General features: G+C 46.9%; 3 protein-coding genes across 3 annotated transcripts in view; 2 read left to right on the plus strand and 1 right to left on the minus strand.

Moving 5' to 3' along the window:
- Nucleotides 1-1,203: 1,203 nt before the first annotated feature.
- Nucleotides 1,204-14,202, plus strand: LOC306830498 (protein NLRC3-like). Its single transcript, XM_079354043.1, has 10 exons — nucleotides 1,204-1,279; nucleotides 6,399-6,509; nucleotides 7,319-7,429; nucleotides 7,544-7,622; nucleotides 7,769-7,973; nucleotides 8,091-9,873; nucleotides 9,980-10,153; nucleotides 10,576-10,743; nucleotides 10,864-10,910; nucleotides 13,243-14,202. The coding sequence occupies exons 2-10, from the start codon at nucleotides 6,400-6,402 to the stop codon at nucleotides 13,800-13,802; spliced, it is 3,237 nt and encodes a 1,078-aa protein (XP_079210169.1). The 5' UTR covers nucleotides 1,204-1,279; nucleotide 6,399; the 3' UTR covers nucleotides 13,803-14,202.
- A 2,068-nt stretch (nucleotides 14,203-16,270) lies between these two features.
- LOC306829929 (olfactory receptor 4B13-like) lies at nucleotides 16,271-17,203 on the minus strand (the record flags this gene model as incomplete). The annotated part of the gene is made up of 1 exon (XM_079353147.1): nucleotides 16,271-17,203. One exon carries the CDS (start codon nucleotides 17,201-17,203, stop codon nucleotides 16,271-16,273), a length of 933 nt encoding a protein of 310 aa, XP_079209273.1.
- Nucleotides 17,204-19,307: 2,104 nt separating this feature from the next.
- Nucleotides 19,308-19,614, plus strand: part of LOC306829930 (olfactory receptor 11A1-like) — a gene marked incomplete at both ends in the record, with an annotated part of 1,078 nt that continues 771 nt past the window's right edge. Inside the window, 2 exons of the mRNA XM_079353148.1 lie at nucleotides 19,308-19,357; nucleotides 19,452-19,614. The exon at nucleotides 19,452-19,614 is cut by the window's right edge and continues 771 nt beyond it. Of these exons, the coding sequence (XP_079209274.1) occupies nucleotides 19,308-19,357; nucleotides 19,452-19,614 (213 nt within the window). The remainder of the gene's footprint in view (nucleotides 19,358-19,451) is intronic.

Genomic DNA, 19,614 nt, shown 5'->3' on the forward strand with positions numbered 1-19,614 from the left:
ACATGATGCTCATATATAAAAGGTTATTTAAATATATTAATATATATCTTTGGTTTTAATCCTGAAAGGAGCCGTTGAGGAATTAGTTTAATGGATCCTCGGGCCAGCAGCGCCCTCTGGTGGACTGAGGTAGTTACAACATGTGTGAGTAAAATACGACACCGGGAGAGAAATGAAGCGTTTCTGATGTTTGAAGGACAGAATAATAAAACATTTAGAGATATATATATTTATTTAGGGTTCAGGTATTCAAATATGAAAAGGACTGCGTTGGCCGGGAATCGAACCCGGGTCAACTGCTTGGAAGGCAGCTATGCTAACCACTATACCACCAACGCTTCTTATCAGTACGAACTGAACCTATCATTAAATCTGCTGCATGTATATGATTAATAAACCAGTAGAGTTACACTTTGTGCTTAAAGAAAATATTCAGACTGGTATTTACACAGATTAAAGGATCCACCACTTAATCACATTTTATTATCCTTTACAACCTCAGATCAGCCCCTCGTGTGTTGTAGACTTGGCTAGCATTCAACAGAGACCAACATCATGAACTGAGAGGTGATCTGGGCTCAGAACCTGCAGAACCACTCCTTTATTGGGGGTTATTTCCACCTGTTGTCTGATTTCACAGACGTGAGACTGAATTACATTGTGCTGTTTAAGTGTTTCTGATATTTTTTTGAACAGTGTATTTCTATAGTTTGACTGTAGCAGCAGATCAGGTAGTGCAGGTAAATAGGCACACGTGGGTCAGTAATATTGTTTATTTTTGTTTATTATTTATTATGTGTGTGTACTTGTAGAAATGTGCCCAAATGATAAATAGATGAATAATTGACTTTATTTGTGCAGATATAATAAACATAAAGCGGTGTTGTGTTGGTCTTAAAATCAGAGGGAGGCAGGTGTTTAAATGATCTCAGACTACATACACCTGTCAGGTGTTAGTGTACTGATCATGTTTGTCTACAGTTTCACTTGAATATGTTGTTCATTTTTAACATTATTGAGAGATGAGGAGTTCAACAGGGGTTACAGACTGCAGGAAGATCTGAACCTCTCTGCCCTCAGAAAGTTCAGACTGAAGGAAGATAACTGAATGATTGTGTTTATTTTAGTGTTTCATTAAAACCCCGTTGCTATGGTGACAAACATCCTCCTTTGGTGTTTCCTGTTTCCTGTTGACAGAACTTTTTACTTTCACTTTCTCCTGCTGTGACGCAGATCTGTTCTCCGTGTTGAAGGCAGAGCCTGTAATATATATTATAAGGTAAGAGACACTTTTCACTGTTAAGATTCTGTTTAGTTTAAGTGTCAAAGATCTGTAAGCTAACAGTTAGCCACCAGGTTCATTAGCTGCTCTTATTACAGAAGAATGACAGGAAACACAGTGACTCTCAGTTAGCACACAGGCTATGCTAACATGCTAAGAGGAGGAAGAGGAGTGTGTCCTCTTCAGACTGAGTTCAGTTCAGAGTCATGTTGGAGCTGTGACTAGTGACGGGAAGCCTCATGAATCACTGAGGTTTTCAGCCCATTGCTTCACTACTCGAGGCTGCAATGAAACAGTGAATACTGCCATCTGCTGGACAAATTAACATTACAGTCAATGCCACAGTACCGTGAGTTGAAATGTATAATTTACCTGTGTGCATAAACAATAGATATTTGTATAGTATGATCATGTGTTAGTACATGGACAACAACACAGACATGGAGCTCTTTTCTTAATTAAAAATACAGATTACAACATTTAAAGAGTTTCCATCTTTATTCAAAAACACTTGTTTTTGTTGTTTGATCTTTTTTACAGATGATTTTATTCATCGAAGCGTCACACGTTTAACTTCAACATGTTGTCTTTAAGAATCAGTAACACTGCTGTCAACCTGTGGCTCCCCAGTGACGTCTTTACATACATGACTCAAAATATGTGACTGAAGAAGGTGCACATGCTAAATACACACACACACACACACACACACACACACGTGTTCACACACACACACACACAATTTTACACTCCCAAACAAGTATAAAAGGAAAGCGATATATCTCACATCAAAGCCCGACAGTGGGGGAAATAATCTACAGTCCAACTCGCACTAACTCTTCTCATGACAACAGCTGACGACACTCAGTGTGCCGCGAGGGTTGAAGCCTTTTAAGGGGAAGCAAACAGTGAACGAGCCAATCACATCTGTCCAAACCGAGCCCTAGTTTGTCATCGGTCATTTTTCAGAAGCGATGCAGGCCTCGTAGCGTGGCTTCATTTGACACGCCCACTTTTACTCGACACAAGCCTCAATGCCTCAGTTCATTTATCCCATCACTAGCTGTGAGACATGAGACCAAGTGAGCGACTGAACACTCTGAATGTTCTTGTGTCAAACAGGAAACCTGAAAGAGTCAGCGTGAGGTTCACAGGAAGTGTTCACAGTCAAAGTACCAAAGGAGTTCTACGTCTCAGTTCTGCTTGGAGACATTTCTCACAGTGAAGTTGGATCAGTTTGACTTCTGTTGTTCACATATCAGAAGTTCCTCTTCACAGTGTGACTGTTGGACTGTAATCTGATATATGAGCAGCTTGTTGTTCCTCATGTGTTCATGTGATCACAGCTGGACCGACTATCTGAGATCAGACGGATTCTCATGAAGGGCCGACATGCAAAGATGTCGGCATAGGGAGGGGTAACGTGTGTGTGTGTGTGTGTGTGTGTGTGTGTGTGTGTGTGTGTGTGTGTGTGTCTTTCCTTGAAGTAGATAGATTGACATTAACTTGACCTTTTAGTTGAACTTGTAATATGTGTACTTCATACAAAGCCCTCTCACCCTTCAAAGAGGTCACTGTGCAGAATACAAACAAAAGGTTAATGACTTTATGCACCTGGCTCGGGTCCTGTCACTAATAATAATAACTTTATTTATAAAGCGCTTTCAAACAAAGTGCTGCACAGGTACTAAAAACACAAAGAAATTCACTAACTGTCTGTCTGGTCATTTCCTTCAACCAAGGAGCCAGATGAAGATTTGCTTCCTGCCTGTAGCTCCTGTAGCTGCAGGGAAGGGAAACATATTCTGCACAGTGACCTCTTTTATAAATCTTTGTCCTGTGGATCATCTCAGTTGAGAGCCGGGTCTGCTCTCTGTGAGAGATCCACGGAGACACCACCAAGCAGTCCGCGGGATCGTTGGTCCATAGCCAGTAGAGCTAAAGACCGTCCCAAGCCGCCATCGCCCCTTTCCCCTCCCCCGGCTTCACCACTTGCCAACCGCTTCAACATCCTGAGCATGCAGGATTTTCCTCCCTTGGACGAGCACACCCCACTGCCTTCACCTGCTCCAACAGTCAAATCTTCCTTCTCTGACCGCCGCCAATTGCTGAAGGAGGCCGTGATGAGAAGAAGCTCTGAAGCTCTAGGGTGCCCCTTACTGCTGGTAAGATAGGTGCCCCAGCGCAACAACATGCTTGCTGCTAACATGCAGCACGCCGTGCACACAGCCTCAAGTGCCTGATTGTCTGCGTGCCTGAACAGCCACGCCCCCATCTCACTTCATGCTCCTGACTCTATTCCACGTCATCCCAGTCAGAATTGAAAAAAGGGTCAAATCAGTCCACCACCCTCCAATGCCCCATCTACAGTAACAGAGATGTTACTGCACCTTCTCCAGGGCCGCTCCGCCACAGACTGCACACCACCACTACATTCTCAAACGACACATCCACATAGGCTCTCAAAGGAACCTTCAGTCCAGTCAACACAACAGCAACGAAAACATCCGCTCCTTTTGGTCCACCATCATTGTCACCATCTACAGCCCACCAAAACCCTCCACCGTTTTCCTCAATGAATTCTCATCACTACTAACATCTGTTTGTGCCATGTCCCCCACTGTTATCCTCCTCGGCGACTTCAACATACACATCGACAATCCGTCCAACACCTTAGCTAACGACTTCACATCACTCCTGGACTGTCTCGGAATCACACAACATGTAAAGCTCCCAACTCATAACAAAGTCCACATACTGGACTTAATCTGCTGCACTGACATCACCCCCACCAACCTTGACATCATGGACTTCCCCATTACTGACCACAAAGCTGTACTTTTTAACATTCACACCCAACTTCACAAAGTCAAAGAACAACGGACCATCTCCTTCAGAAACATCAATCATATCAACATCACAAATCTCTCCACTCTGATCAGCTCCTACCCCAGCCCTCCCCTAGCATCTTCCCCTGCTGACCTGGTGACCCACTATAACAACTGTCTCTCCACTGCCCTTCAGACCATGGCTCCTTTGAAAACCCGCTCAGTCTCCTTCAATCACACTGCTCCCTGGTTCACCCCTGCCCTACGCCAGCTCAAAGCCACAGGCCGTCGACTGTACAAAAAAACCGAATTCACCGTACACAGCCAAATGTACTCGGACCACCTACATCACTAAAAAAACGCCCTTCTGCCAAATCTTCATACTATTCAAAAATCACTACCATTCATCAACAACTGGCATCATCCTGCACCTCCTCAAACGATCAACTTGGATGATCTCTGCTGGCCAACCTCTCATCAGCTGCCTCTCTGACTTCACCCCAGTATCCGATCACACCATCTCTGAACTCATCCACAAAGCTAAAACCACCACCTGCCAGCTTCATCATCTTCCCACCTCCCTTGTCAAAGCCTGTCTGCCATCCATTTCTCCGATGATCACCAATATAATTAACTCCTCCCTCACCACTGGCATGGGTGGTTGCCGCTCAACTCCAGTCCCACCTCAACACAAACAACCTCCATGAACCCTTCCAATCCGGTTTCCGTCCAGAACACAGCACTGAAACAGCCCTCATCAAAATCACCAACGACCTCCTCTGTGCAGCTGACTCCGGACTTCTGACCATACTCATCCTCCTCGACCTCAGCGCAGCATTCAACACTATCTCCCACACATTACTCCTGGACCGCCTGGCTGGCATTGGGATCACTGGTGCTGCACTCCGCTGGTTTACATCATACCTCACTGACCGCCAACAATTTGTGCAAATAAGGGACCACAAGTCTGGTTGTTCGGGTGTTTCACTAGGTGTCCCCCAGGGGTCAGCCTTGGGTCCATTACTCTTCATCATCTACCTCCTCCCCCTGGGCACAATCCTCCACCCTCATGGGATCCACTTTCACTGTTACGCCGACGACACACAGGTCTACATCTCCTCCAAACCCACTGCCACCACCCCTCCCACCTCCCTCATCACCTGCATGGAAGACATTCGAAGCTGGATGAGCAGGAACTTCCTGAAACTCAACGGCAACAAAACCGAGGCCCTGCTCATCGGCTCCAGATCCACCCTCACCAACTCACAACCCACCCCAGTACCACCCATCATCATCGACGGTTTCCCTGTACCCTTCTCCCCCCAAGTCAAAAGCCTCGGCGTCATTCTGGACTGCACCCTCTCATATGCTCCCCACATTAGAAACATCACCCGGACTGCCCTCTTCCACCTCCGTAACATTTCCAGACTCCACCCATCACTGTCCCAGTCCAGCACCGAAATCCTAGTTCACTCATTAATCACTTCCTGCATCGACTATTGCAGCGCCCTCCTCACTGGACTCCCCGCCAAACTCATCAACAGACTGCAACTCATCCAGAACTCAGCCGCCCGGATTATCACTCGCACCAAATCATCTGATCACATCACCCCCACACTCATAGACCTTCACTGGCTCCCTGTACAATTTCGCATCGACTACACAAACCTCCTCCTCACTTACAAAGCTCTTCACCACCACTTACCTCTGAGACCTCCTCCATCACTACAGCCCCTCACGCACCCTCCGCTCAACCTCTGCTGGACTGCTAACCATCCCCACACCACGCCTCAGTACCATGGGTGCCCGAGCCTTCAGCTGATCGGCACCCAGACTTTGGAACTCCCTCCCCCCCACATACGACAGTCAGAGTCCATCTCCACCTTTAAATCCCAACTCAAAACCCACCTGTTTAAACTGGCATACTCACTGTAACTGTTCACTTCACACTACACCTGTCTTTTGTTTGTTTTTATGTTTGGTTTTAACCTAATGTATTGTTTTTATCCACTGTAAGGCGACCTTGGGTGGCTTGAAAGGCGCCATTAAATAAAATGTATTATTATTGTTATCATTACGTTGAGGTTGTCCTTCTGCCCCCCCTGGTGGTCACTGGTTGTACCTTCATGAACGTGTCTGTAGCTAGCCTGAGTTCTTTCTCTATGAAAATGCAGGTTGGACTTCTAACCTTTATTGTTCCTGCTGGCATCTTTCTGAGCTGTGTTTCTGTTTGAGTCGTCTTCTGTGAACTTTGATTTCTGTATTAACCAGCTGTTTGTTTGTATCAGGATGCAGGACCAGAGACCAGACTCTCCTGGACCCAGCTGTGTGTCCATGAAGAGTGACCGGTCTATGGGTCGTTTTATTGACTTTAAAGATGGACGTCCTGCTGATGGAAGGTAAGAATTAAAAATCCAGTGAATGTTCTGACTCTGTGGTTCAAAGACTCATATCTTGGATCAGAGCTTCATGGTGTTTTATCGGATGATATGATAAACCAGATCACTGAGTTTGTGTCTTTAAATATAAATCCAGTTTACAGTATTTTTTCTAATTATGAGAGATAGACATGCGACAAAGACTTCAACAGCTCCCTCCTCAAAGATGTGGAAAAGCACATTGCCACATCTGTTCGGGAGGACGGACCGGAGGCCGACCAGACACAGGGTACAGTTCAGGGGGGCGGCCGGGTAGTCCAGTGAAAGGCAGAACCTCTGACGAGGGCTGAGGAGTCAGGAGTCTGACAGGGGAGGGGGGCAGGAGCTACCGACGGAGCTCCCCACGGAGACACGAGTAGGCAGGACGTCCATCCAGGAAACAGGAGCTGGCAGGACCTCACACGGAGAGACAGGAGTCGTCCGGACCGCCGAGGTGACGTCAGGATGAACCTTCCAATCCAAAACAGGGCGTTGAAGCTACTCAGCAGGCCCAGAACACAGACGCAGCTCAGCCGACCCAGGTACCGGGGACAGATGGACCTCAGCCAGAACAGGAACTAGATGCAGACAGCGCTCTGCATGAACAGGAAGCAGCCTCAAGAACTCGAGGTGTTGGCTGTATTCTGACTGAGATACTGTTCTAATAGAAACAGAACTGTGGAGAACTTCAGCTCTGCCTCCTGATTACTGATGATCCATCTGCTAGTTTGAACTGGAAAAATCTGATTAAAATGATCTTTGTTCATGAACCAGCTGTTTGTTTGTATCAGGATGCAGGACCAGAGACCGGACTCTCCTGGACCCAGCTGTGTGTCCATGAAGAGTGACCGGTCTATGGGTCGTTTTATTGACTTTAAAGATGGACGTGGTGCTGATGGAAGGTAAGGATTAAAAATCCAGTGAATGTTCTGACTGTGGTTCAAAGACTCATATCTTGGCTCAGAGCTTCATCATATATGACCCATTGTTTTCTTGTGTAATATGTCTTGTCACAGAGTCCAACAGGAGAGCTCCCAGGTTCACAGAGATCCATCAGACCAGCAGGATCTAACAGACCTGGACTCCATCTTTATGGTGTGTTATTTCATAAACTACCATGACAAGAATGTAATGCTAAGCTATTGTTGTGTTTAGAGCAGCTGACCTTCAGACTGACACATGAACCACATGTTGAGTTCTACCACTTTATAGGAAATATCCAGTGTCTCCTTCTGTTCCAGCTGCTGGAGGAGAACATCGTCACCTTTGTGAAGAACGAGCTGAAGAGAGTCCAGAGGGTTCTGAGTCCAGATTACCCAGAATGCTTAGAGAGTCAGAGTGAGGATGAAGAGCAGAGGAGAAGCTGTAAAGATGCATTTGTGAAGATCACTCTCCACTTCCTGAGGAGAATGAAGCAGGAGGAGCTGGCTGACTGTCTGCAGAGCAGTAAGAACATCTGAACAGATTTCATATTTTAGAAAAAGGACAAAGAGGTTTAAACTCAGATAGTCATGTGATCTATATCAAGATCTGTTCATTGATCTCACTTCTTTCTTAAATCAGGAACTGTCGCTGCAGAGTGCCGGCGTAAACTGAAATCTAACCTGAAGGAGAAGTTCCAGTGTGTGTTTGAGGGGATCGCTAAAGCAGGAAACCCAACCCTTCTGAACCAGATCTACACAGAGCTCTTCATCACAGAGGGAGGGACTGGAGAGGTCAACAAGGAACACGAGGTCAGACAGATTGAAACAGCATCCAGGAAACCAGACAGAGCAGAAACAACCATCAGACAAGAAGACATCTTTAAAGCCCCACCTGGAAGAGATGAACCAATCAGAAGAGTGATGACAAAGGGAGTGGCTGGCATCGGGAAAACAGTCTTAACACAGAAGTTCACTCTGGACTGGGCTGAAGACAAAGCCAACCAGGACATACACTTCACATTTCCATTCACTTTCAGAGAGCTGAATGTGCTGAAAGAGAAAAAGTTCAGCTTGGTGGAACTTGTTCATCACTTCTTTCCTGAAACCAAAGAAGCAGGAATCTGCAGGTCTGAAGAGTTCCAGGTGGTGTTCATCTTTGACGGTCTGGATGAGTGTCGACTTCCTCTGGACTTTAAAAACAACCAGACCCTGACTGATGTCACAGAGTCCACCTCAGTGGATGTGCTGCTGACAAACCTCATCAGGGGGAAACTGCTTCCCTCTGCTCGCCTCTGGATAACCACACGACCTGCGGCAGCCAATCAGATCCCTCCTGAGTGTGTTGACATGGTGACAGAGGTCAGAGGGTTCACTGACCCACAGAAGGACGAGTACTTCAGGAAGAGATTCAGAGATGAAGAGCATGCCAGCAGGATCATCTCCCACATCAAGACATCCCGAAGCCTCCACATCATGTGCCACATCCCGGTCTTCTGCTGGATCACTGCTACAGTTCTGGAGGATGTGCTGAAGACCAGAGAGGGAGGAGAGCTGCCCAAGACCCTGACTGAGATGTACATCCACTTCCTGGTGGTTCAGTCCAAACTGAGGAACATCAAGTATGATGGAGGAGCTGAGACAGATCCACACTGGAGTCCAGAGAGCAGGAAGATGATTAAGTCTCTGGGAAAACTGGCTTTTGAGCAGCTGCAGAAAGGAAACCTGATCTTCTATGAGTCAGACCTGACAGAGTGTGGCATCGATATCAGAGCAGCCTCAGTGTACTCAGGAGTGTTCACACAGATCTTTAAAGAGGAGAGAGGACTGTACCAGGACAAGGTGTTCTGCTTCATCCATCTGAGTGTTCAGGAGTTTCTGGCTGCTCTTCATGTCCATCTGACCTTCATCAAGTCTGGAGTCAATCTGATGTCAGAGAAACAAACAATCCATCAAACATCTGCAAAGACACAGTTCTACCAGAGTGCTGTGGACCAGGCCTTACAGAGTCCACATGGACACCTGGACTTGTTCCTCCGCTTCCTCCTCGGTCTTTCTCTAGAGACCAATCAGAATCACATACGAGGTCTGCTGACACACACAGGAAGTGGCTCAAAGACCAATCAGAAAACAGTCGAGTACATCAAGAAGAAGTTCAGTGAGGATCTGTCTGCAGAGAAAAGCATCAATCTGTTCCACTGTCTGAATGAACTGAATGATCGTTCTCTAGTGGAGGAGATCCAACAGTCCCTGAGATCAGGACGTCTCTCCACAGATAAACTGTCTCCTGCTCAGTGGTCAGCTCTGGTCTTCATCTTACTGTCCTCAGAAAAAGATCTGGATGTGTTTGAACTGAAGAAATACTCTGCTTCAGAGGAGGCTCTTCTGAGGCTGCTGCCTGTGATCAAAGCTTCAAACAAAGCTCTGTACGTGCTCACATAACTATGCAGGTTAAATGTAGTTCTCTTTATTCAGAAATAACAACTATGGTTTGTAATTGTTTTCATTTGTGTTCTTCTGAATCCTCTTTAGGCTGAGTGGCTGTAACCTCTCAGAGAGAAGCTGTGAAGCTCTGTCCTCAGTCCTCAGCTCCCAGTCCTCTAGTCTGAGAGAGCTGGACCTGAGCAACAACAACCTGCAGGATTCAGGAGTGAAGCTGCTGTCTGCTGGACTAAAGAGTCCTCTCTGTAGACTGGACACTCTCAGGTTAGTGTGCAGCTGATCCAGATTATTCCTCTAAGGTCAAGTGTTCTTGATAAATCATTTATTAAATGGGCCTTGGTGGTGGTTTAAAGTTTTAGTTACTGTATGTTTCCACATTAAAGCTGTAAAGCTCTGAGCTTGTTCTGTAGCTCCCAGTCTTTGAGTCTTATGAAGCTGGACTGGAATAAAAACAGTTCAGTATGAACTTGTTTTTTGTCATTTTATGATCCTGTATTTCTAAAGGAGGGGATATCTCTCTTAAAGTGAAGCTGATTCAGATGCTTGTCACCACTTTGACGTTTTGGTTCAGATTTAGACATCAAAACATAAACGCTGTGTTAGGAAAGTCTTCATTTGGATCTGACCTGTGTGTGTGTGTGTGTGTGTGTGTGTGTGTGTGTGTGTGTGTGTGTGTGTGTGTGTAGTCTGTCAGGTTGTCTGATCGCAGAAGAAGGTTGTGCGTCTCTGGCCTCAGCTCTAAGCTCCTCCCCCCTGAGAGAGCTGGACCTGAGCTACAATCATCCAGGAGAAGGAGGAGAGAAGCTGCTGTCTGCTGGACTGGAGGATCCACACTGCAGACTGGAGACACTGAGGTACAGACAGACACACAGAAGCTGTCTCACTGTTTCTGAATGATTAACTCTGCTTCTTGTCTGATGGTGGATTTAAATGAAGATGGATGAAGTAGATTCTGATCTGGTTTCTTCCTCCAGGTTGGACCATGGTGGACTGCACAGACTGAAACCTGGTCTGAGGAAGTGTGAGTGTGTTTATATATATTTTTTTATCCATCCATTTTCCACTGCTTATCCGAGGCTGGCTCTGTAGACTGGCCCAAAGGCCTCCAGGAGGCATCTGGAACAGATGCTCAAGCCACCTCAGCTGACTCCTCTCGGTGTGGAGGAGTAGCGGCTCTACTCCGAGCTCCTCACCCTATTTTGAAGGGAGCACCCAGCCACCCTATGGAGGAAGCCCATTTCAGCTGCTTGTATCCGGTATCTTGTTCTTTTGGTCATGACCCAAACTCATGACCATAGGTGAGGGTTGGAACGAAGATCGACCGATAAATTGAGAGCCTTGCCTTTCGGCTTAGCTCCTGCTTTACCAAGACGGACCAATACATCGACTGCATGACTGCAGACGCTGCACCGATCCATCTGATGATCTCATGCTCCATCCTCCCACCAACAGTGAACAAGACCCCGAGGTACTTAAACTCCTTCACCTGGGGCAAGAACTCCCCATCCACCCGGAAAAGGGCAAGCCACCTTTTCCCGAGAACCATGGCCTCAGATATAGGGGGTTGCTGCCACGACAGGCACCAGAAACCCTCCGTCCACAATCTAGAGCAGCAGCTTCGACAGTGGAGGTGGAGAACATGGTCCACTCTGCCTCAATGTCTCCAGCCTCTGTGAGAAGCTCTCCCGGAGGTGCGAGTTGAAGACCACACTAACAGAGGGTTCAGCCAGACTTTCCCAGCAGACCCTCACAACAGGTTTGGGCCTGCCGAGTCTGACCGGCTTCCTCCCCTTCCAGCGCATCCAGCTCACCACCAGGTGGTGATCAGTTGACAGCTTGGCTCCTCTGTTCACTCGAGTGTCCGAGGCTCAGTTGGTAGAGTCGTTGTCCCTCAATCTGAAGGTGGAGGGTTCGACCCCCAGCTCCTGCGAGCAACATGTCCAATGTGTCCTTGGGCAAAACACTTAACCCCTACTGCGTCAGGGGCGTATGAATGTGAGTGAATGGAATTAGTTACTGGATGGGCCATATAACCAGCCATCAGTGTGAATGTGTGTGAATGGGTATGTGTGACCTGCGGTGTAAAAGCGCTATACAAGTCCATTTACACGTCCGGAGGTGAGATGACACGACCACAAAGTCTATCATCGACCTCTGGCCTAGGGAGTCCTGGTGCCACGCGTACTATGCTCGAGCATGGTTTGGTCTAAATACAGCAGACCTGTCCCCTACATGTAGGGACGCGACCCTCTCGCTCACCAGGGTGAACTCCAACACATGGCGACTGATCTGTGGGGCTCTCACCGCGGGCAACTCCAGAGAAGTGAAGATTCCAGCCCCTTTCGAGGAGCTGGGCTATATTTAGCCGGTACCTCTCGACCTCCCGCACTAGCTCAGGCTCTTTCCCCCCCAGTGAGGTGACATTCCATGTCCGAACAGCCCGAAGCCGTGTCCGGGGATCGGGTCGCCAATGCCCCTGCCGTCGACTGCCGTCCGATCCACACTGCACCTGACCCTTACGATTTCTTACGAGTCCACAGGAGGACGGACCCGCATAGTCCGTTAGAGCTGAGCCCAACGGGCAAAGGCCCAACCACCAGGCCCTCTCCTATGGGTCCCCTGGCCTGGCCCCAGGATGGAGCCCCAACTGCGCCATACTGGGTGACATCACGGTTCTTGCTTTTGATTCCTTTATAAGGGTTTTTAAACTGCTTTTCCTTGGGTGACCCTACTGCGGGGCCCTGGACAACATAGCTCTTAGGATCATTCTGGTACTCGAACTCCCCCACTATGATAAGGTAGCAGTTCAAGGGGAGCATTTTGTTTAATTTTTTTAGTTTTATATGCTTTATTAATACCAGAGAGGAAATTCTGCTTAGCACTCTGTTATTGAGAGACATGCTTCTCACACACACACACACACACACACACAGGCCTGAATCACACAAATGCACAAACACTACCTGCATTAATGGAGAGATGCCACAGGAGGTGCCCCCTGAGCTGGTGGGGATATCGTACCTTGCTCAAGGGCACCTCAACAGAGTTCGCATCGGGACTTCAACCGGCGACCTTCCAGTTCACAACCCAAGTCCCTACAGACTGAGCTCCTGCCGCTCTCTTCATCAGAACACGGCAGCACATGAAGTAACACAAAGTGATGATAAAAGTGACGCTGACGGAAACTCTTGAGGTCAAATATTACACAATAACAAATGAAGTAGTGAAAATCATTGATCATATCCAACAGAAATAGTTTACAACTTGATGGACTCTCAGTAAGTGTCAGTAAAGCTGTTGATGAATGAACAGATGATAACCTGCAGCTGTGTTGTGTCTCTATTCTCCATCAGACGCCTGTGAGCTGGAACTGGACACAAACACAGTCAACAGAAAACTGAAACTGTCTGACAACAACAGGAAGGTGACATGTGTGAAGGAGCTTCAGTCATATCCTGATCATCCAGACAGATTTGTATCCTGTCAGCTGCTGTGTAGGACTGGTCTGACTGGTCGCTGTTACTGGGAGGTCGAGTGGAGAGGAAAGGTTTCTGTTTCAGTGAGTTACAGAGGAATCAGAAGGAAAGGAGACGGAACAAGAGGACTCGGTCCTGACTGTATGTTTGGAAATAATGATCAGTCCTGGAGTCTGATCTGCTCTGATGAAGGTTACTGTGTCTGGCACAATAACATAGGAACAAAGATGTCCTCCTCCTGGTCTGTCTCTAACAGAGTAGCAGTGTATTTGGACTGTCCTGCTGGCTCTCTGTCCTTCTACAGAGTCTCCTCTGACACACTGACCCACCTCCACACCTTCAACACCACATTCACTGAACCGGTCTATCCTGGGTTTGGGTTTGGGATCTGGTCTTGTGGTTCTTCAGTGTCTCTGTGTGATGTGTCGGTCTGGTAAACTGCTGACTGAAGATCAGCTGACTCTGTTCAAACTAATGAATTATTCTGATTTCATCATTTTGATTTAAAATGTTTGATCACTTTAACCTGCAATCCTCAGTGAGATCAGTAACTGGATCCTTCAACCAAAAATATAAATGTACTTTTTGTGATTGTTCAGTTTTAAGAAGGAACAATAATGACACCATTTGTCCAACTCTGTACTTTATTAAGTGCATCGATATAACGTGAACGTGTAAGATATGATGTGTACTCTGTTGAGTCATTTATTTCTATTTTTGTCTTTTCTGTTCCGTCTTGGACTTTAAATGATTTAACTTGTGTGGATTTGTAATTCATGTTTGTATGAAGCTAACGGGGATCCAAATAATCAATCAATAAAATATATCTTTCATTTATGGATCATTTATTATTAGAGGTAAGACTTTAACACATTTAATCACAGTTTGCCTCATAAACAGCATGGAACTGTTTGTGCTAGCTTCGCGCTAGCTTTATGCTAGCTTCGTGCTAGCTTTATGCTAGCTTTGCGCTAGCTCCGCGACAAGTACAAACAAGAAGCGTTTGCAGCCTAAACTCGACCACATGACCTCAGGACCAAAAGTAGTAATTCAACATCTGATAAACTTACAAATTCACTTTCTAAATTGATTGATCTGGACTGTAGACACTATTAGTGGTAGAAGATAAAGGGTTAGCTAATGTGCTACAGATAGCAATGTGTGATCCACCTTTCCAGCTGCTGAGCAGAAAAACTATTTTAAACAAGATCCAACAGATAGATAGATACTTTATTGATCCCGAGGGAAATTCAAGTAAAGATCCAACAGCTTTATGAAACTGAGACGTAACACTGCATTCATTCATCCACTGAGAAGTGTTGCTGTTCAGGGCAAATATTGTGATGCAGTGAAAATGTGATTAATTTTGATTAATTAGAAAGTCCTGAGTTAATTAGATAATTGTTTTAATTAAGTCCCACCCCTTTTTAATATATCTTTATATTTTGGGGTGCACAGAGACAGTAAGTGGGTTCCTCACTGGTTGATTCTTAATCAGTAGGTTTTACCCAAAGCGACGACTGTATTGAAAATGTCTGTGGAGAACTTTTTCACATGGTGGGGTCGGCTAAAAGAAGAGAAACCCACAGAAGAGAAAAGCTGACTGCTAATGCTACACCAGCTAGCTATAATCTCTTCACACCTGTGCTCGGCCCAGTTGCACCGTACATTGCTGAAACGTGATCTCACCCCCTGGCCTCCACTCTGCTCCAGGTCATAATACAACACATGCATTACGTTGATGAAAGGTGTTGGATACAGATGACACAACACGTCTGATTTTACTTCATGTCCTACTCGTGCTTCCAACTGTGAACCAAGGAAGTGACGAGGTCAAACAAAGTGCACTTTGTGTGTCTCGTGTTTAATTCACTGGAACATTTGTGTTCCTCTGTGGTCATCAGTGTGATGTAATGGACGCTGGGACTCTGAGGACAGAGAGAGAGGACGCTGGGACTCTGAGGACAGAGAGAGAGGACGCTGGGACTCTGAGGACAGCTTTCATCATGTTTACAGTATCAGGTCATGTTAATGAGCCTCAGAGGAGCTGCTCATCCTCGTGTCTGTGTGGACACTTGGACACCGTGGAGGCTGAGCTCAGCTTCACAAACACCATCATTAGCATTAGCTCTGGGAGCGGCTTCAGGCCTTCACCTGGGGGCTTTGTCTGTCACCCTCGAGGACTTTCTTCATGCACACTGAAGAACATCATGTTTGATTGGAAAGTTTCTCTCTGCAGATCAGAGTCTTTGTTTTTCTTATCGTCCTGGAAAGTGAAGTCTGATAAGTTGTGTGCTGGTGTTAGACGTCATTCCTGCGTCTCAGAAAGTCAAATATTTCATCATATGGAGAATTAAACACCTCAAGATGAGACGACTTCATCAGCAACAATATAATGAAAATGTAATAAATCACAGGTGTCTGTTAAATCCTTCATCAGACTTTATTCACTGTCCACTTAAACCTACAGGAGGATCGAACCCCTCCCGACTGACTAACACTGAGCCACAGCCCTCTGCTGCTCTCTCCATCCACTGACCTCACAGAGGCCAAAAAGACAGTCTGACAGAAGGAGGATGATCAACACTTTATTTGATTCTCACAAATCTGAAGACATTTTAAATCATAACCGACCTGACGAGAGGCGTGTGGTCGAAGAGAGCACGAGCAGAATCACACACTGATGATTTACTCAAACAGGCCGCTCCTGTCTGCGGCTGAGAGAAGGAACACTTCCTGCCCGCTACGACACATGACTGAGTCCAGACAGGCCGCTGAGCTCATCACTGTTTATGAATCATTGTGAAGATCCAGAGAGGAGTTGAATATGGATGAAACTATATGAACAGATGGGGATAAATAATCAAAACAATCATATTTGTCGACGTTCATTTTCTACGTTTGGTCACTGAGTTTCCTTAAAGAACAGACTTTTACAGACCATACGTATTTTGGACATCTGCAACCCATACAGTAAAGGGTTAACGAGGGGTTGGCTTGTGAGCCAGTATAAGGACAAAAAAACACGCAGCATATTTGGTAAGTTGTAGAGATTAAACCTGCTCTGGACGATCTCAAAGAAGCAGCCGAAGGAGAAGTTGAGCAGCGAGGCGAGGTGAGGCGTGCAGGTGCTGACAGCTTTCTGCCTCGTCTGTTTGGATCCACTGAAACACACCTGCAGGATCCTCATGTACGAGTACAGGATTAGAACGATAAGACCAAAGATCACTGTAAACATGTGAGTGAGTCCAAACACATTATTGAGGGTGGTGTCAGAGCACGCCAGTTTGACCACATAGTAGTTGTCACAGTAGACTTTGTTGATGATGTTCCCACACAGCTGCAGAGGAAAGGTCAGGCCTAGCGTGAAGACAGTGTTCATAAAGAACGGGTAGAGCCAGATCAGAGCCGTGAGCATGGAAGTCTTACTGGGGGTCATACGTGTGTTATAATGCAGAGGATGACAAATAGCAAGATATCTGTCATAAGACATGACGGCTAAAGTCAAAAACTCGATTCCCCCGTAAGAGTACAAGCAGAAGATCTGCAGGAAACAGAGAGGAGCAGACACAGTGTGAACATCAGAGAGAATCTGAACCAGCAGGAGAGGAAACAAAGCTGTGCTACCAAACAGCTCGTTCACAAACAGGCTGCACAGGAAGATGTACATGGGCTCATGGAGACTTCTGTTCATACAAATCACCACCATGAGAAACAGGTTAGCACAGAGTATTAAAACATACAGAGTCAGAGTTATCAGGAAACAGAGATATTTGAGAAGTCCTGTTTCCGTGTAGGCTCCCAGAGTGAAGTATGAGCCGTGTGTGGAGTTGATCATGACTGTCCTTTCTGTCTCATGAGATGATTCATGTCGAGGATGAACATCCACAGGTCATACTGTGTTCCTTCTGCACAACAAAACCAAACCACACTCACACACACACACGAAGAATCAGCTGAGCCTTTGAGTCCGTGTGTGACAGGGACTCAGCCTGACCTGAGACCTGCTCACCTGCTGCAGTCTCAGACCGACTCCCTCCACCTGAGCAGCATCTCTTAAAATGTGCTTCTCTCATGCATTGTCGTCCCTCCTTCAGGGACGAATGGAGGGACGCCGAGGGGACGAGCGTATGACGTCTGTGACTCCAGATTCACCTTTAGTTTGTGATGATGAGCTTCAGCAGAGCTCACAGCTGAGACGCTAAAACGTCTGAGACATGTTTGATGGTTGCAGTGAAGTCGTGTCCTGTCAGCGTAAACACAGAGCTGAGAACAACAGAGCCAGGGGGAGTTTGACTTCCCTCTCTTCAGGAAGTCTTTACTCCATATATTTATTTACACAGTCTGATCTTAGCTTTACCTCAGAGCGTCAGCTGATGTGCCTTTAAATGCACAGTATGTGAACTCCACCACCAGGGGGCGCTCAATCAAAACAAGTCTTTGCTACTCCATCCCCGCCACACGATGACGATGATCTCTGAGTTGACCGTAGCCATGACGACCAGGTGAAACCGACCTGAGGAAGAGAAGAGACGAGCTAATGTATCCGAGTATCATTTAAAGGACTTAAGTTCCTGCTTCCTGATGCAGCGGCCTTTGTCTTTACATCCGGTGTTACCACGGTAACAGGAATGTCACGTCTGTTCACTTTTATTTAACTTCAGTCTATGAAATGACCCCGCCTTCATTTGAGCCGGGCGTTGATAAATATTTAACAGTGCATGAAGTGAGAGGACCTGCACGCCAGCATCATGTGTCACATGTCCAGGTGTTTTCAGTAAAGAGAGCGGCCAACAAACCACGATGTGACAAGAACAACAAATACAAAACATCTAAGTTTCCATCAGGTGGCTTCTACCAACGTTTCATGACCTGAGGGCGTCAGCGTGCACGCAGAGGGCAGGACCTGGTCCTGTTGGGTCCCGTACAGAGCGACATCACAGGAACACCCTGAACCCTCAAAATGTCTACATTAGATCAGGGCCAGACCGAGTCAAGACCAAGACCAAAGCAGGGCAAGATCAAGACCCAGACCAGGGTAGGGCCAGACCGAGTAAAGACGCAGACCAAGGCAGAGCCAGACCTAGTCAAGACCCAAACCAAGGTAGGGCCAGACCTAGTCAAGACCCAGACCAAGGCAGGGCCAGACCTAGTCAAGACCCAGACCAAGGCAGGGCCAGACCTAGTCAAGACTCAGACCAAGGTAGGGCCAGACCTAGTCAAGACCAAGACCAAAGCAGGGCAAGATCAAGACCCAGACCAGGGTAGGGCCAGACTGAGTCAAGACCCAGACCAAGGCAGGGCCAGACCTAGTCAAGACCCAGACCAAGGTAGAGCCAGACCTAGTCAAGACCCAAACCAAGGTAGGGCCAGACATAGTCAAGACCAAGACCAAAGCAGGGCCAGACCTAGTCAAGACCCAAACCAAGGTAGGGCCAGACCTAGTCAAGACCCAGACTAAGGCAGGGCCAGACCCAGTCAAGACCCAGACCAAGGTAGAGCCAGACCTAGTCAAGACCAAGACCAAAGCAGGGCAAGATCAAGACCCAGACCAAGGCAGGGCCAGACCTAGTCAAGACCAAGACCAAGGCAGGGCCAGACCGAGTCAAGACGCAGACCAAGGCAGGTCCAGACCCAGTCAAGACCCAGACCAGGGTAGGGCCAGACCTAGTCAAGACGCAAACCGAGGCAGGTCCAGACCCAGTCAAGACCAAGACATTTAGAGATCCAGACTGAGTGAAGACCAAGACCAGGGCAGGGCCAGACCTAAGTGGAGGCAGTGGTTGGAGGGGGCTGAGCATTTCCTGTGTGGACCGACCTGAAGACAGAACCAGGAAGTCTTCAGGGACTCTGTGTTTATTTGGTGATGATGTCATGATAAACACAGTCGTACAGCACAGACAGAGGAGTGACTATAAATCCAGCTTCACCTCCTGTGGGTCATGTGGGAGCTGCTCAGTCTGCTGCTGAGGGTGTCCTCTCACCTGGACAGGTAAAGCTCAGGTGTGCCGGTCTGACTGGATGAAACGACTCTCTAACCTGTGTTTTGTGTTTGTTTGTTTAAAGGTGAAGTGACTCTCTGTCAGGACAGATCTCATCATGATCAACTCCACGCAGGTTTCATATTTCACACTGAGTGCCTACATGGACACAAAGGGCTTCATGTCTTTATATTTCATCATTATAATGTGTCTTTATGCTTTCATCTTGATGTCCAACCTGCTGCTCATGGTGGTGATCTGTATGAAC

Source organism: Symphodus melops, assembly GCF_947650265.1.
Source record: "Symphodus melops genome assembly, chromosome: 10".
Lineage (NCBI taxonomy): Eukaryota > Metazoa > Chordata > Actinopteri > Labriformes > Labridae > Symphodus > Symphodus melops.

Excerpts from the sequence above, each read along its gene's own strand:
- LOC306830498 (XM_079354043.1), top strand. The coding sequence starts at position 6,400 with ATGCAGGACCAGAGACCAGACTCTCCTGGACCCAGCTGTGTGTCCATG. Across the intron at positions 7,430-7,543 it reads GGACGTGGTGCTGATGGAAG|AGTCCAACAGGAGAGCTCCC; the intron begins GTAAGGATTAAA and ends GTCTTGTCACAG. Across the intron at positions 9,874-9,979 it reads AAAGCTTCAAACAAAGCTCT|GCTGAGTGGCTGTAACCTCT; the intron begins GTACGTGCTCAC and ends AATCCTCTTTAG.